This window comes from Syngnathus scovelli, chromosome 16 (assembly GCF_024217435.2).
Source record: "Syngnathus scovelli strain Florida chromosome 16, RoL_Ssco_1.2, whole genome shotgun sequence".
Taxonomy (NCBI): Eukaryota; Metazoa; Chordata; class Actinopteri; order Syngnathiformes; family Syngnathidae; genus Syngnathus; species Syngnathus scovelli.
Genome location: NC_090862.1, coordinates 2,446,739 through 2,461,394, shown reverse-complemented (window position 1 = coordinate 2,461,394; position 14,656 = coordinate 2,446,739). Strand labels below are relative to the sequence as shown.

The window sequence follows — 14,656 nt, the reverse complement described above, 5'->3', positions numbered from 1 at the left end:
ATATATGCATTTCTAGTCACTGTAACATAAATAATGAAAAAATTGTAGTTAGCGCATATTCGGGAAGAAATTGTGCTGCCTTTGCATGCCATTTTTTTAATTATTAAATTAATATAGACTCCTTATTTTGTTTTTATTTAGTCTAGCAATACACGTGCTCGTTTACGTATGATAATTGTCATTTTGTCTGCTAAATAAAAAAAAGGATGCATGCTACGTAACGATTACGTAATTTTTCAAATATGACGATACCGGGTCGCAGAATATATTTCGTTTTCTATTGGCTGGAAAAAACAACAACCCCACCAGGGACCAATCACAAAACAGTAGGCGTAACCAAATTGATGACGAACTTCCTGCTAATACCGATTTATTTGTGCAGAGGAAAGGACGACTAAGGTGAGTAAAATGACAAATGTAAACGTTAACAGCGTTTGCATGGCATTTCAAACATAATACGATACACGTAGCCAGTCAAGTATCATCTCATATTCCTACGTGAACAGAAATAAAAGTTCCGCGTCCGTAAAGCTAAGCTAGCATGTTCATTGAATAATGGGTGCCATTTTCTTCTTATGTATGTTTGCTGTTTGATAGCTTGTATGTCTATTCATTTGCAAATCCCTTTCGTCATTGTACATGTTGATCACCACTGGGACACGGTGAGAATATCAAATAAAATGCTGGCTGAATTCCTCTGAGTGTGTGTGCTGGCTAGCCATCGTTACTAGCCATCGCCATCACTGGTGGTAAATTAAAATGGCGTCGCCTTTTAAACGCCAAATGAGGTTGTGTGTGGCTTATGCCCGCTCTTTAAAATGTTTTTCCTTCGTTATACGCGAAACATAATAACGTGTAAATGCGTGTAAATGTGCCAAATGCATTTATCACGATTCAGCCATTATATACATATCAGGTGTTTCGTGCCAGGTAAGGTCGTCGATTACAATATTTCAAATTCTTAAATGGTATGTAGTTCTGAAATTCATAGCGCCGATGTATTTAGTAAATATATGCACGCAGTCATCCGTATATGCAGCAATTATGTGTTTGTTTTAAAGCGAAATATTAAATATCAGCCTCATCAAATATTGCCACTACTTTTGCATTGTAGCAGTGAGAATTTGCAATATCAAGTTGTTCAAGAATACTATTAACTTTGAGTGTATTTTCCTACTCTCTGCAGACAACAAAGAATCTCTGAAACCAAGATGGTAATCGCTGACTTTCTATTTTAAACTAAACTCTCGGGTAATTGTCTCACAATCACACCTAATCTGCTTTTTGCCCACAGGCCCCTCCATTACGGAATCGGTCCTTGCGTGTTTTCTTGCATGACAACCGCCACGTCATGGCCAAGCATTCTGCGGTCTACCCTTCTCAGGAGGAACTGGAGAATGTGCAAAACATGGTATCCCACACAGAACGAGCCCTCAAGGCAGTCTCCGACTGGCTGGATAAACAAGAAAAGTGTGACGGTGATGGTACAGAAACTGAAAAAGAGAGGTGAGTGTCCACTGATTTTAATTCAATAAATTCAGAAAGGGTTTTAGCTTCTTCTCATGTTCCCATTTTGCAGTGAGCCCAAAGAACAAGTCACACGGACTCTTCGTGGTGTGATGAGGGTGGGCCTTGTGGCCAAGGGTCTTCTATTAAAGGGAGATCTGGACCTTGAGCTGGTGCTCCTCTGCAGGGACAAACCAACCAACACTTTGCTAAAGAAGGTGGCTGACAACCTGGCTGCACAGCTTAAGGTGAGAGCAGATCTTAAAACATCAAATGCAAAGGGAAACCCATTGGTTGCACAGGCAAACGTTTCAATCTCACTCCTGCAGGTTGTCACTGAAGACCAATATGTTGTGAATCACGACGTCCAAGAGGCCTGTATTACCATCAAGAACACAAAGGAGCCCACTCTCACCCTCACCATTCACTTAACGTCCCCGTTAGTTCGCGAGGAGATGGAGAAGGCCGCCGCTGGCGGTAAGACCCGCAAAGACTATTTCTTCCCCCCTTTTTATTTATCCACACCTCCAGTTGCGAGGCCATGCAGACAAGATAGATATTGTTTATTGGGCCTTCAATGGAGCTTGGGGACAAGAATCCATCGTCACATAATGAAACTATGCTATGACTTATAGCTCTGTAGACACTCTCATAGTTCCATGTAATGTAATTGTACATTTTTGATGGCCCAATATACAGTATAGGGCAAGTAGCTTACTTATTTGTTGAAGACATGGATTTGTCTTCCCTCATTATAATCAAGGTTACTAAAGAAATGAAGGCTTACTGAGAATTTCAACAAACACAAAAAAAAAGACCACTTTGTTTGCATGTGTTTTATCATTCCTGAACGGTTTGCATTGCAGCAAAAATGAGCAGCTCAAGGTATCGTGAAATTGTCCTTGGTTGGTTAACCCAGCGGTGGGCGTTTGATTTCAATGTTTCTTCGCAGGAAGAGCTTCGGGTTGCAGATAAGGACAATAAAATGCATTAAACGTTACATAATGCAATGTTTCCACCAAGCGCTCATTTTCACTTGAGTGTAGTTCGGATTAGGTCAATAAACCGTGATCAAGTTCATAGACGGGGTGGATTCGAGTAACTAGTGTGACCTCACAACGACGACAGCATGCGACTCACTTTTCCCGTTCAAGTCATGTATTTGAATGCAGCTTATCAGATATATTTCCTAGATCGTGAAATGAAAACACAGTAAAGTGCGCATCTTCATCATTTGGTGGAAATGAGGATTGAGATTTCAGGAGGCGTGAAACCGCGTGGCCTCATCTGCAACCCTGCGCTGATGTTCACCCCCAGTTTGGGTCCTTTTTTTTGTAAGCCATCAGTTTTGCTGCAGTGCAGACTTGTTTTGATAGCCACCTTTTGTGTACCTGATAACATGTACCTGTGGTTCCAATTCTGATTCTCTTTGTCAAGCCTTCTAGTTTGTCAATTTTAGGGACGCTGGACCTTTGACCAACTGGCCACTCTCTGTCTCGGAAGGGGCAAAATGCAGTGTACCCAGTATTGAGGCAAAGGGGAGGGGCTCTACCTTCTTTCAAAGTCAGAAAGAAAAAAAAAGCACAACACTGATGCATCCAGATATACAACCTCCACGTACTATACACGTTTCAATTCATAAAGTTCACGCCACGTCAGCGGTGTGAAGTGTTACATGCAACATCATATGAAGGTTGGAGGTTCAGAGCATTTGGTGGGTTCTCCAGCGGAGGAGTCCCCCTCCCCTTACCTCTTCTGCCTGTAGTTTGGGAAAGCTGCCTGTGTTCCCCCGGCCGGATGACAGAACTCCCCTTGGTCAAACTGTACCTTGTCTTCTTATTCCACCTGCCAATAGAAACGCTATCAGTCAACGATCCCCCGGATGCTCTGGACAGGCAGAAATGCATAACTGCCTTGGCGTCTCTTCGCCACGCTAAGTGGTTTCAGGTTTGGATTTTGTCTTTATTTGTCTCTAAAACACAAGTAGTTTGATTTTTTTTTTTTAAATGCTCCCTTGTCTTTTTGTGTTTCATTTGATGTTTCGTATTTAATGGCTCTCATGGAGTTCCCGTAGTGATTATTTGAAACTTTTGCCATGATGATGTTGTTCAGATGCTGGGTTATTTCATTTTATTTTATTTTATTTTTTTAACTCAGTTGTTTGTCAGCAATCATATATTAAAAGCCACTCCAGTTATGTAGGCGAAAAGTACATTGGCGTTTGGGACTGACCAGGTATCCAGGTGCAATATTTCATTCCAGTTTAACTTTCGGATTAGCGCAACTCCATGGCGTGCAAGTGAGGCATATTTGAAGATGTGTCTCGCGGTCTATTTGATGTGATGCAAACTAAATGCTTAATTAACTTAATCTTTTTTTCTTTTTTTTTTTGGGTCGTCCGTTTGTTTGCATAGAGGAAATACTTTAATCAATGGGAACTTTGGGTAGTGTTTATTAGTTGAGTTTAGATTTTACGAGTGTCTGGTTCACTCGGCTGTCTCATCGAAAGCTTGGGTTATGTCGAAGCCATGTTTGTTGACACTTGATCATGATTTAAATGTTTGATGTTTGAATCACAGGGCTGTAAATTCCATCGTCAGATGACTTATCACTCAGTCCCGCCGAGTATGGGTCAATAAACTTGTTTTCACTTTGCCTTAAAATATTCCCACAATGAATACGCCAAGGTCTTATAGTCTGTGTGGCTTCATTTCAAAAGTTCATTTCAATTGATATGGAATATTTTTTTTTCCCCGTTTGACTCGTTTTGCTTGTCGTCCCCGTGCTCCCCCCCTCCTTTATTGTGTCCTCAGGCAAGAGCCAATGGATTGCGCTCCTGTGTAATCGTCATTCGGGTTCTAAGGGACCTGTGTGCCCGTATCCCGACATGGACCCCACTTTCTGGCTGGGTGAGAATGTTCTATCTATTTTTTTGGTACTCGAGTAAAATGTGTTTAAGTGACGACTGTGGTTTGAGATGTGCTTCAATGACTAGATGTTTAATTCAACTGTTTGGAAATTCTCCTTATACTGTGTAGCCGCTGGAGCTGATCTGTGAGAAAGCCATCGGCACAGGAAACCGGCCCATGATGGCAGGAGAAGCACTACGCAGAGTCCTAGAATGTCTGGCTTCAGGAATCCTAATGCCAGGTAAGTTTGTACTCGTGTAACTCACTTGTACCATCTTGTTCGTTTGCAAAATGGCAAAGGTGGTCCAATACGGCTTACTTACAGATGGAGCTGGAATTGCTGATCCATGTGAGAAGGAGCCAACAGATGCAGTAAGCCACTTGGACAGCCAGCAGAGAGAAGACATCACGTTGAGTGCACAAGTAAGTCGAATGTCCTGTGATGTGAACATATTCGCCAAGATTGACCTTTCCTTACGTTCTTAGCATGCCTTAAGGTTGTCAGCCTTTGGACAGCTTCACAAAGTGCTCGGAATGGATCCGCTTCCCTTTAGGATACCCAAGAAAACTCCCGGACCTCCAATTGATTATATAGGTAAAAAAAAAAACTTTGTGACCAAGAGTCGGGGGGGATTATTTTGTTCCTGTGCAGTAACCTGTCTGCGCCTCCTCGCACGATTGTGTCAACAGTGCAAATCCCACCCAGTACCACGTATGCCCCACCGATGAAACGGCCCATTGAGGAAGAGGCGGGAATTGAAGAAAAGACTCCCAATAAGAAGAAGAAAAAATTGCAGAAGAAATGTGAGTTACTTTTAGTAGATTAACATGGAAGGAGTTACGTTTTATGTTCACCCATCCATTATCTGTGTGTGTCATAAATGTGATAAAGCATAACAGAGGTCTTTGAGGTATTAGGAGAATCTCGGTCGCCATGTAAACAGACAAACATTTGGATTGTCGCGATAGACGAGCAATTCTGTTCAGTGCCATTCTGCTGATTTAGCGTTGCTCAAGGCTCGTGGTAAAGACATTATTTTGTTATTGAAAGCTAGATGTTATTTTAACCGGTTCATAGAATTAAATTTGAATGTCAGGGGATCGCGAAGCAAAAAATGGTAGCATCAAAGTCACTTTTCTGCGTAATATTTTGTAACACAAATTCGCTTTGTTTGATGGGGAGAAGCGACTGTAATTAGTTCCACCTACCTCCAGCAAAGATTATGAAAGATCAGAAAAATTTTGGAGGAATTGAATAAAATGTCTCTACTACAATATTCGTCTTGTTTCACATGTTTTCCAATAAATCTATCATTGTACTGTTCCCAGCAACTACAGAGGATAAGATGGATACCCAGGCTATGAATGCTTTAATGCGACTCAACCAGCTGAAGCCGGGTCTCCAGTACAAGCTGATCTCCCAGACCGGCCCGATTCACGTCCCTGTCTTCACTATGGCCGTCGAAGTTGATGGCAAGACTTTTAAAGCTTCAGGTCCATCCAAACGGACGGCTAAGCTACATGTCGCTGTCAAGGTGAGTCAGCGTAGGGAATTGTTACAGTCAACCTTGAAATAATATTAACTCATTTAGTTTTTGTACTAAAGTGCAGTGCCTCTGTTTACTCCAGGTACTGCAAGACATGGGGATCTCCACTGGAGTGGAAATCAAACCTCCAGAGCCTGTAAAACCGGAAGAAACCATACAACCGGTCACAGTGCAGGATGTGAAACCAGAAGAAACAGCCACTGAAGTTACTACTCCTGTGCCCACAGTACCAGCCAGCACAAATTCCACTGATGCAGCGCAGGTACATAATGATGATGCAGTCTCGTAAAAACATTCTCAATACCAGCAGCAGTGAGTTCCATCCTCACCATGTTCCCCCCCCCCACCATCCTTTTTATTTTAGACCGCACGCCAACAGGGACCAATCCTGAGCAAACACGGCAAGAACCCCGTGATGGAGTTGAACGAGAAACGCCGTGGTCTAAAATACGAGCTCATCTCAGAGACTGGCGGCAGCCATGACAAGCGTTTTGTCATGGAAGTGGAGATTGATGAACAAAAATTCCAGGGGACCGGGTCCAACAAGAAAGTAGCCAAGGCTTACGCAGCACTGGCGGCTTTGGAGCAGCTCTTCCCCGAGACCTCTGTGACACAAGTGCCGAAAAAGAAAAAGGGACCTCCAATGGTAAGTAGGTTGAAGTCAATCCTTGCTCCATCAGTGCAAAATGATATTTGATGATTCCCTCATTCAGAACAATGAAGGCTATGGCATGATGGGACCTCCTGGCGAGGTCACCTTGCCCAGAGGCAGAGGACGGGGTCGTGGAAGGGGAAGGGGTTTCAATAACGGTGGAGGTAAAACTGCTTTTTTTTTTTTAAGATACACTTTCTTCAGGGCTGAGATTGGTTCAAATTGACCAATGTTCTCTCTCTCGACAGGCTACGGAACATACGGTTACGGCAACAGCTCAATGTCTGGATACAGTAAGTACTCCTATCCTCTTTTTCCTGTTTTTCTATTTTATTCTTTCTTGGATTGTGACTTACAACGTGAGAAATCAAGTCGCATTCACATAAGGCAGCAGAAATATGTACAGGTTGTCTAATATTGTGAGCTTCTTTTTTTTATTAGGATCCCAAATTCTGCAATTTTTACATTTTAAGACATCACTCGTATTCATATGTCAACTTCCCAAAAACCACACCCCAAGCCTCTCTATTATTTATAGCAACTTGTTCTGGGGACTGACATTCCTGAGTGTGACAGGAGGAGGGAAATCTCGAAAAACAAATATATTGCAATCAGTCACTTTGAATACAATTTGGCCCAACGAATCCAATCGACCGCTGCTTTTAAGCAGGACAAATTCCCAACACTCCAAACTAATTTTGATATTTCCCTTCTCTGCCTTGTCTCACTCTTTAGGTGACTTTGTCTCAGACTTCTCTGACTTCTAAGACTTCTCTGGCTACCAAGAGTTAGATCCTCCTCGGTCTTAAAGAAAAAGGGGAAAAAAAATATAGCTGGGAAGACAAAAAATTTAGTTGAGTTCCTGCTGCATCCGGAACTCCCTTCACCTTCGCGACCCTGGAATTATTTCAAGGATAACCCTATTTTGCCAGGCAGCCTGGGCAAGATGATCTGCCTCTGCATACAGTACATACATGGATGTGTCAAACATCTGGATTTTAGAAGGCATCCGTTTTTTAGGCTTCAGAATAAATACAGTGAAGCACTTTGGGACATTGACTGCCTCATATCTTTTTCCCCCTATTCCTGACTCGACGCCGTTTTGTATCACATATTGATTCACAGTTGAGAGTTGCAGATTTGGATTCTGGCTCGGGTCTTAACTGTGTGGACTTTGCATGTTCTCCGGACTGTCCATAGGTGACATTGTGAATGCGAATGTGTCACATCTACTATGATAACACTACACATAATTTTGTGTTTCCAGTTACATTATTCTACAATGTATAAGTTTAGCATAATTAGTGAGTTTTTTTTTAATAATAAATGTCATTTTTTTTGTATAATTACTGTATTCTTACATGATGTGATCTATGTTGAATGGTCAAAATCTATCATGCTGTTCTCAGATTACTACAACAATGGTGGCGCAAATGCAGGAGGCGGGCAGTCGGGCGGCCCCTCGGGTGGCACTCAAGCCAATACAGGACAGGGATCCAGACAAAGCTCATATGGCTCGTACTATGATGGCAACGGAGCCTACAATACCTCGGCTTCTGCCAAAGTCCACGTAAAGAAACCCCCCACCAGGGGAGGGAAGTCATCTTATCAGGGGCTCTCGGGTATGAATAGCTCATCTACAGGGACCTACCAGGCCAGCAACTCTTCCGGCAGCTATAACCAGTATGGCTATAATCAAACAAAGAAGAATTTTCACCCCGGAGGTGCAAGCGGATACTCTTATAGCACCGCCTACCCCAGCCAGGTGACTGGTGGTTCTGGAGGAAACCAGGATTATAATTATGATGGTGAGTGATAAATCTGAGATTAACTTGCACGGTGCAGGATTGACACATTTGTTGCATTTAACTGTTGCACTTTTCCCTGGGAAGGTTTCAACAACCAGTCCAATTACAACTCGCAGGGTGCCGGAGAAAATCATGGCTTCAGCACCTACCAGTACCACAATACTGGAAATTACAACAAGGGAGATTCCAGTGGAAATTACCAGTATAGATAGACTCGAGTCGCTCGTGCGAGTCTCCCACTCCTCTCCGACTTTGCCTCTGAATTTCTCCGAAGAATGTGATTGATGGCTCACCTGTCCTCCTCAAATTCCTCCTTCATGTTTATGTGCATATATTTGGTTCTGTCAGTCATTTCAGGCTTTGTTGTAGTTTGGTAGACTTTCAAAGAATTGATCATCTCAAAATTGTCTTTTTGTGTTTTTGTATTAATAAAACCACTATGGAAGAAATGATGCTACTACAGGGCTTGTGTGGCTCCAGCTTTGCTTTTAAGTTGCATAACAAGCTCTGCTTTTAACAACTTGTAGATATATTTGCTTATATTTTTGCCTTTTTTTGAGTAATGTTACTAATATAATTTTAGTTGGAGATTACTGGAAAATACACACGTTAGTACTTTAAGTAGCTTTTGATTTTGTTGATATTTTTCTTCTCACTGTATGTTACCATGTGTCTTTGTATTAATAAATGGTAATTTAGAACTTTTGTGTCAGAGTTTTGACTTAATTGCTATTTTGGGAATAGTTAGATTGATTGATCAATGCATGTTTCGCACAACAAAATCATCTAACAGTACGGGAGTCTACAAAAATATTCGACTCCCTGTGAATTTTTATATTGTGAAAGGTTAGAGAATAAAAATAAATTCAAATGAGTGCTTCTGAAATTTATATAAACTAATATTGGCTAAAAACAATATACACTCTCCCCATTCATTCGATGTGACGTCATTTCCGGTTCCTTCCAGCTCTTCGTAAAGACCCCGGTATGGCGGACACGCGTGTAGTCGAGGCGCTTCTTCAGCGTATTGAGAAGGCAGACGACGGCGTGGAAAGCCTCGATGTGGCTAGCAGCCTCGGAGTGGACCACCAGGTCATCGTCGGGGCCGTGAAGAGTTTGCAGTGTCTCGGCGATGTGAGTTTACCCGCTTTGAATTGCGGCGGAAGTCGAGCTGTCACTTCAACATTTTTAAAGCGACTGATGCAATTTGGTTCAAGTCAGACAAGTTAAATGTGCTACGTATAATATGGCCTATATTTTCATTTTTCTCTGTTACAAACACACCAAACTAATTAATTACAATAACAGATAGAAGTGGACTATCAGTAGTGTAGAGTATTTGTATATTTAGCTGCTGTTTTAGTGAATAAAATGAATAATGGAAAAACGAATACTGTTATGTTCTAATACAGTTTTCTATATTAATACCCCAGTTGTTGTTATATCATTATATAAATAATTATATTGTATTAAATGACATGACCGTCAACACCCTTTTAAGCCATATGATGTGTATATATTCTTCCAAATGCTATTGTAAAATAAATCATGGCTTCTGTGTTGTCAGATCATTTCAGCTGAGCTACGCTCCTCCAAAAACTGGGAGCTGACAGAGGAGGGCAAGGAGATTGCTGAGCAAGGCAGCCATGAAGCTCGAGTCTTCAACTCTGTCCCACTGGAGGGTCTGACCCAAAGTGACCTAATGGTATATGGGTATATTGATTATTTGACTTGTTCTATAAAGGCAGTATTGCAAAAAACCCTAATTCAACTAGAATTCCACTTTAATTAGCAGGCGGTGATTCTGAGTCTGAACAGTTTTTGTGTATGTGTGCAGAAATTGTCCTTTGGAAAGATTGGCTTCAGCAAGGCCATGTCCAACAAGTGGATCCGACTGGACAAAGGGCATGAAGGCGGGCCCAGGATATTCCGAACTGTATGTATGTCTTTTAGAGGGAATTTAATTGTGTGGAGTACACACTCATCTGTGTGAAGATGGAAATACTGTATTTGTGTGGCTCCGTAGGTGGAGAACATAGAGGACCAGGTTAGAGAGAAGTTGCTTCTTGTGCAGAAAGGAGTCTCTTCAAACTTGGATGAGAAAGAAAAGAATGAGCTGAAAAAGCGAAAACTTCTTGCTGAGATGTAAGTTCTGGTTGCATTAATTTTTCATACCAGTAGATGGCAGTAGAGGACACGTCTTTGAATAGGTGTTGATTGAGGTGTAAATTATGAAATATTAAAAAAGAGTTGAAGAGAAACTGTGACTCAGAGTCAAAAGTGGTGGTTTGAGAGTAAATTGATTCCTTTTTGAAAATGTGTACAGGACAGTTAAGTCCTACTGGATCACGAAAGGCAACTCCTTCAGCACCACCGTCACCAAACAGGAGACGGAGCTCACCCCTGAGATGATTGCCAAGTAAGTCCAGATTCTGTGAAATTACTATTTTTTTTTGCAAATCATTGGTGTTTGTCTTGTCTGCCCTCATCCGTCCATCAGTGACAGTGTGAAGGGTCTCAGACAGAAGACGCAGAGAAATGAACGCTGATTTAAGGGGACAGCTCCAAAGATGGGGGCTTTGTCCTAAAGGCAGGGCGGTACAAAACCATGAAGACTGAAATCAACTTAAATGTATAAATTAGGGGTCTAACTAAATAATTAATTCTAAAATTCTGCTGACGTAACCTATTGACTTTAGATAAGATGGCTCATTCTTCATCGAAGCACAACTTATGTCATTGCAGCGGCAGCTGGAAAGAAAAAAATTTCAAGCCATACAATTTTGATGCCATGGGTGTGGCCCCAGATTGTGGCCACCTGCATCCCCTGATGAAGGTGCGGACACAGTTCAGACAGATCTTCCTGGAGATGGGGTGAGTACCTAGTTATGCAGCAATCTGAGAAACATCTTCAACACTAACACGCTGAACACTCTTTTAGTTTCACCGAGATGCCAACCAACAACTTCATCGAAAGCTCTTTCTGGAACTTCGACTCCCTTTTTCAGCCGCAGCAGCACCCAGCCCGAGATCAACACGACACCTTCTTCCTGTCAGGTGAGATGGACTATTCCTGTCACAGTGGAGCTTCTCCATTACTTTTGCATTAAGAGTCGTTCTACTTTTCAGACCCTGCTCTCGCCCTGAAGTTACCACAAGATTACTTGGAGAGAGTGAAGAGGGTCCACTCAGAGGGCGGCTATGGCTCACAAGGGTGAGATCATCACACGTGAGGTCAAGAGGTTTTCTGTAAAGAAAATGAAATTTCAGGGAGAACCTGATAAAACACTATTTGAATGAAGTCAAACGGCGATTCTTGTCCAACATCAATGTCTGGTTTTGGAACAATGGTCAAAAGTTCCTACACAACTTGTGGAAAGCCTTCCCAGAAAAGTTGATGCCGTTAGAGGGGGTCATTTTAAATCCTAAGGATTAAGAATGTCACCATATGCGAGTCAAGGCAGGTACTTTTGGCAAATGACTAATATTTTCTTCATTCATTCATCTAATTCATCCATTTCAAAATGACTGGAGGTTATTTTAAAGAATTTCAGCTTTGCTTCCATTTTGTAAACAACACAGCTCCACTTGGGCAGCGCTAACTTCTTTTCCACTATGCTGCCCCCCTCAGGTACAAATGCGAATGGAAGATTGAGGAGGCTCGGAAGAATATCCTCCGCACGCACACGACAGCCGTCAGTTCCCGCATGTTGTATAAACTTGCGCAACAGGTAACGCTTGAGCTTTTCATTTTTCATTTTTCCCGACTGTGCGGTTCTGTGTGAAAAAAAATAGTGCTCCATTGCCACCAGACTTAACCTGCTAGCATGCCACGCAATACATCTGACCTCACTAAAGCTCTTGGCAGCTAAACTGGAGCAATCCTTCCACTCAGGTTCAAACGTTTCCTGGAAAGCTGTGGCGAGTAGAGATAGTTTAGGAACACGTCAAGCACACGTGTCGTGACGACTAACTGTCTTTTCTTCACCAGGAGAAATTCACTCCCGTCAAATACTTCTCCATCGACCGAGTCTTCAGGAATGAGACGTTAGATGCAACCCATCTGGCCGAGTTCCATCAAATTGAGGGTGTGGTGGCTGACTATGGTCTCACCCTGGGGGACCTCATGGGTATCCTGCATCAGTTCTTCACCAAACTAGGTTAGATTGGACTGATAGTCACAAACGTTCAAAATATGTATCGCTTAAACCAAATGAAATCACTTTTGATTGACATTGTAAGCTTTTTTTTTTTTTTTTAGGAATTACTAAGCTACGTTTCAAACCTGCCTACAACCCCTACACAGAGCCCAGTATGGAGGTGTTCAGCTATCATGAAGGTATCCTTCTCTCCTCAACTATCATTGCTGCTCCAAGACAATTAAGTCCAGAATTAACACCATTGCTATATTTTGAGTAATAATGGAGGCCGTTTATCCAGCTATCATATGATAACTGTGTATGATGTTTCTCTACACACAGGTTTGAAAAAGTGGGTGGAGGTGGGGAACTCTGGTGTTTTCAGACCAGAGATGCTGCTGCCCATGGGTCTCCCTGAAGACGTGTCTGTTATTGCGTGGGGGCTTTCTCTGGAAAGGTAAACAACTAATCGTCACTTTTGGAAGTAAATCAAATTGAGATTAGGCAACATGTCTTTCTGTATGTTTTCCATGACGTACAAGGAACATCTCCAAGTAATCCATATTCTGAAATCCTCTCTTCTCACAGACCCACCATGATTAAATACGGCATAAATAACATCAGAGAGCTGGTGGGACACAAGGTCAATCTTCAGATGGTCTACGACAGCCCCATTTGTCGACTGGACTCCTGAGTTTGGTACAGACCTCTTTTTGAATTTTTTTGGACCCCGCTCTGTCGCCATAATATAAATACAGTTCTTGTTTCATCAGGTGAGAGGATTTTGTATACACTAGAATGGACAAACAATACTAAAGGAACCAACAAAGGAACCATTCTGTCATAAGAATAAACTTAATTAAATATCCAGTACCTTTTGAATAATAAAATAAACATATTCCAAACTTCTCTCATATACAGACTTTCGAGTTACGGTACCATTGCCCATCTTGAATTGGTGTTTATGGATCTTTGAAAATATTTCTCACCTAGCTGATCACCTCATGGGCGGAGAAACTGTGTAGAATTTAATATCATTGTAGTAGGGATGCGAATGGCTTAATTACACTTTCAGAAATAACCAGATCAAAACAATTCACATGGTTGTTTATTTCCACACTTGGCTACCTCCCCTCCCTCAGAGATCCAAATATTTGTATACCCAAAACATGAGTTTGATGACTTTTTCAAAAAAAAAAAAATCTTGGCACATGCCTTGTTAAACCACTTCACCCCCCCCCCCCCCCCCCCCTCCATGTCCCCCATGAGTCCATCTTTGAACTTTTCACACCGGCTGAGGGAAACCTCACCTGCACAAAAAAAGGGCTCCAGGATTAAGTCTTGTTGTAGAGTCCGTGGAACTCCTTAAGTCTTCGTCTTAAGGTTAATCCCCCACTGACTTTAAATAGCATTTTAGTGAAGTGTACAACGGCCAGGTGATCACGTTAAAGGTTTGAATGGTCGCCCGTCTTCACGTCTGACCTGTGATTCAAACAAAGATCAATAATTCATCGAATGCGATACTGTCAATCGTGCAAACCTGAAATGAACTACAGGTGAACTTTATTTGACCTGCCCCACTGCATTATAAGTTCATCCTGCGATTGAAATAGTAAATCGGTCTAAGTTGTGTCGTCTGCGATGCCGCCCGCCCGCATCAACAAACACTTAATAATAGCAGATACAAAATGGTCGACAAGCTACATGTATGTAGTTATTTTTAAACCACTTCTCAGGGAAGCTCTGGCACACAGAAATGATCAGATGATCTTTTCTGGTAATCCTCGTTGTCCTTGGCTTCTCCTTCACTGACTGGTATGCTCTTTGTTTTTATGAACGCTGAGCCTTGCATTATTCGCAGAAAGCTTTGCAAATTTAAAAGACAAGAAGTTTGATCTCCTGATGTGTCTGCATGAGGCTTTGACACATGCAAATGGAAAAAAGTCTGTTTATCTTTTCCATAATTCACTTTTTAATGTCCCTGTGTAAACTGGCGTTGTCGAGAATCGTGATCATCGTCCTCATCGTCCTCATCGTCCTCAATTGTGATCTTCTGAGTCAAGGAGAGCGGGAGAGTTCTGACTTGTCGGGCTGT

General features: G+C 42.0%; 2 protein-coding genes across 4 annotated transcripts; both read left to right on the top strand.

The window, feature by feature from the left end:
* Positions 1–294: 294 nt before the first annotated feature.
* On the top strand, positions 295–9,123 carry ilf3b (interleukin enhancer binding factor 3b). Of its 2 annotated transcripts, XM_049744424.1 has the most exons (18): positions 295–399; positions 1,187–1,214; positions 1,295–1,506; positions 1,580–1,754; positions 1,836–1,983; positions 3,362–3,453; positions 4,320–4,415; positions 4,545–4,656; positions 4,741–4,838; positions 4,902–5,010; positions 5,106–5,219; positions 5,745–5,950; positions 6,045–6,224; positions 6,327–6,608; positions 6,676–6,778; positions 6,863–6,907; positions 8,024–8,422; positions 8,507–9,123. In XM_049744424.1, the coding sequence occupies exons 2-18, from the start codon at positions 1,212–1,214 to the stop codon at positions 8,632–8,634; spliced, it is 2,502 nt and encodes an 833-aa protein (XP_049600381.1). In that variant the 5' UTR covers positions 295–399; positions 1,187–1,211; the 3' UTR covers positions 8,635–9,123. The 2 variants fall into 2 exon arrangements, with proteins under 2 accessions (XP_049600381.1, XP_049600382.1); XM_049744425.2 differs by lacking the exons at positions 8,024–8,422; positions 8,507–9,123 and adding an exon at positions 7,350–7,986.
* A 244-nt stretch (positions 9,124–9,367) lies between these two features.
* On the top strand, positions 9,368–13,475 carry farsa (phenylalanyl-tRNA synthetase subunit alpha). 2 transcript variants are annotated; one of them, XM_049744924.2, is made up of 14 exons: positions 9,368–9,556; positions 9,990–10,127; positions 10,260–10,358; positions 10,449–10,567; positions 10,749–10,841; positions 11,168–11,296; positions 11,364–11,479; positions 11,552–11,636; positions 12,054–12,153; positions 12,414–12,582; positions 12,684–12,761; positions 12,904–13,018; positions 13,150–13,260; positions 13,335–13,475. In XM_049744924.2, exons 1-13 carry the CDS (start codon positions 9,410–9,412, stop codon positions 13,253–13,255), a joined length of 1,494 nt encoding a protein of 497 aa, XP_049600881.1. In that variant the 5' UTR covers positions 9,368–9,409; the 3' UTR covers positions 13,256–13,260; positions 13,335–13,475. The 2 variants fall into 2 exon arrangements, with proteins under 2 accessions (XP_049600881.1, XP_049600880.1); XM_049744923.2 differs by having other exon boundaries at positions 13,150–13,475.
* Positions 13,476–14,656: the final 1,181 nt, after the last annotated feature.

Excerpts from the sequence above, each read along its gene's own strand:
- ilf3b (XM_049744424.1), top strand. Across the intron at positions 3,454-4,319 it reads GCCACGCTAAGTGGTTTCAG|GCAAGAGCCAATGGATTGCG; the intron begins GTTTGGATTTTG and ends TTGTGTCCTCAG. Across the intron at positions 6,779-6,862 it reads GGGTTTCAATAACGGTGGAG|GCTACGGAACATACGGTTAC; the intron begins GTAAAACTGCTT and ends CTCTCTCGACAG.
- farsa (XM_049744924.2), top strand. The coding sequence starts at position 9,410 with ATGGCGGACACGCGTGTAGTCGAGGCGCTTCTTCAGCGTATTGAGAAG. Across the intron at positions 10,359-10,448 it reads GGCCCAGGATATTCCGAACT|GTGGAGAACATAGAGGACCA; the intron begins GTATGTATGTCT and ends GTGGCTCCGTAG. Across the intron at positions 10,842-11,167 it reads ACCCCTGAGATGATTGCCAA|CGGCAGCTGGAAAGAAAAAA; the intron begins GTAAGTCCAGAT and ends ATGTCATTGCAG.